The sequence below is a fragment of the Egretta garzetta genome, unplaced genomic scaffold (genome assembly GCF_000687185.1).
Source record: "Egretta garzetta isolate BGI_Z169 unplaced genomic scaffold, ASM68718v1 scaffold1341, whole genome shotgun sequence".
Classification (NCBI taxonomy): domain Eukaryota; kingdom Metazoa; phylum Chordata; class Aves; order Pelecaniformes; family Ardeidae; genus Egretta; species Egretta garzetta.
Genome location: NW_009258519.1, coordinates 11,424 through 11,937, shown reverse-complemented (window position 1 = coordinate 11,937; position 514 = coordinate 11,424). Strand labels below are relative to the sequence as shown.

Below are 514 nucleotides of genomic sequence, written 5' to 3'. Positions count from 1 at the left end.
GGGCCCCCCCGCTCCTCCCCCAGCCCTGCCTCTCCCCCCCGGTGCCGGCGCTGCTGGCGCAGCCGGAGGCCCTGCGCTCCAAGAGCGGCGCGCCGCAGCGCTGCTTCCTCACCAAGGCCGCCGCCGCCGGCCCCAAGGCCAAGCTCAAGCGCAAGGAGGCCCTCAGCTTCTCCAAAGCCAAAGAGTTCTCCCGGAGGCAGCGCCTGCCCTCGGTGGAAAACCGGCCAAAGATCTCCGCCTTCCTGCCCGCGCGCCAGCTCTGGAGGTGGTCGGGGAACCCCACGCAGGTACGGCCGGCGCCCGCCGGGGGCACGGGTGGAGGTGCATGGGTGCATGGCAGGGCACACGGGTGCGTGGCTGGGTGCATGGGTACTTGGGGACACAGGGTAGGGTGTGTGGGTGCATGGCAGGGTGCATGGGTGCACAGCAGGGTACGTGGGTGCATGGGGACACAGGGCAGGGTGCATGGGTGCATGGCTGGGTGCATGGGGACACAGGGCAGGGTGCATGGGTG

General features: G+C 71.2%; 1 protein-coding gene across 1 annotated transcript in view; it reads left to right on the top strand.

The window, feature by feature from the left end:
• The window catches only part of LOC118453050 (BAH and coiled-coil domain-containing protein 1-like), a gene marked incomplete at its 5' end in the record, with an annotated part of 5,341 nt that overhangs the window by 3,618 nt on the left and 1,209 nt on the right, over positions 1-514 (top strand). Inside the window, 1 exon segment of the mRNA XM_035901667.1 lies at positions 7-287. Within this exon segment, the coding sequence (XP_035757560.1) occupies positions 7-287 (281 nt within the window).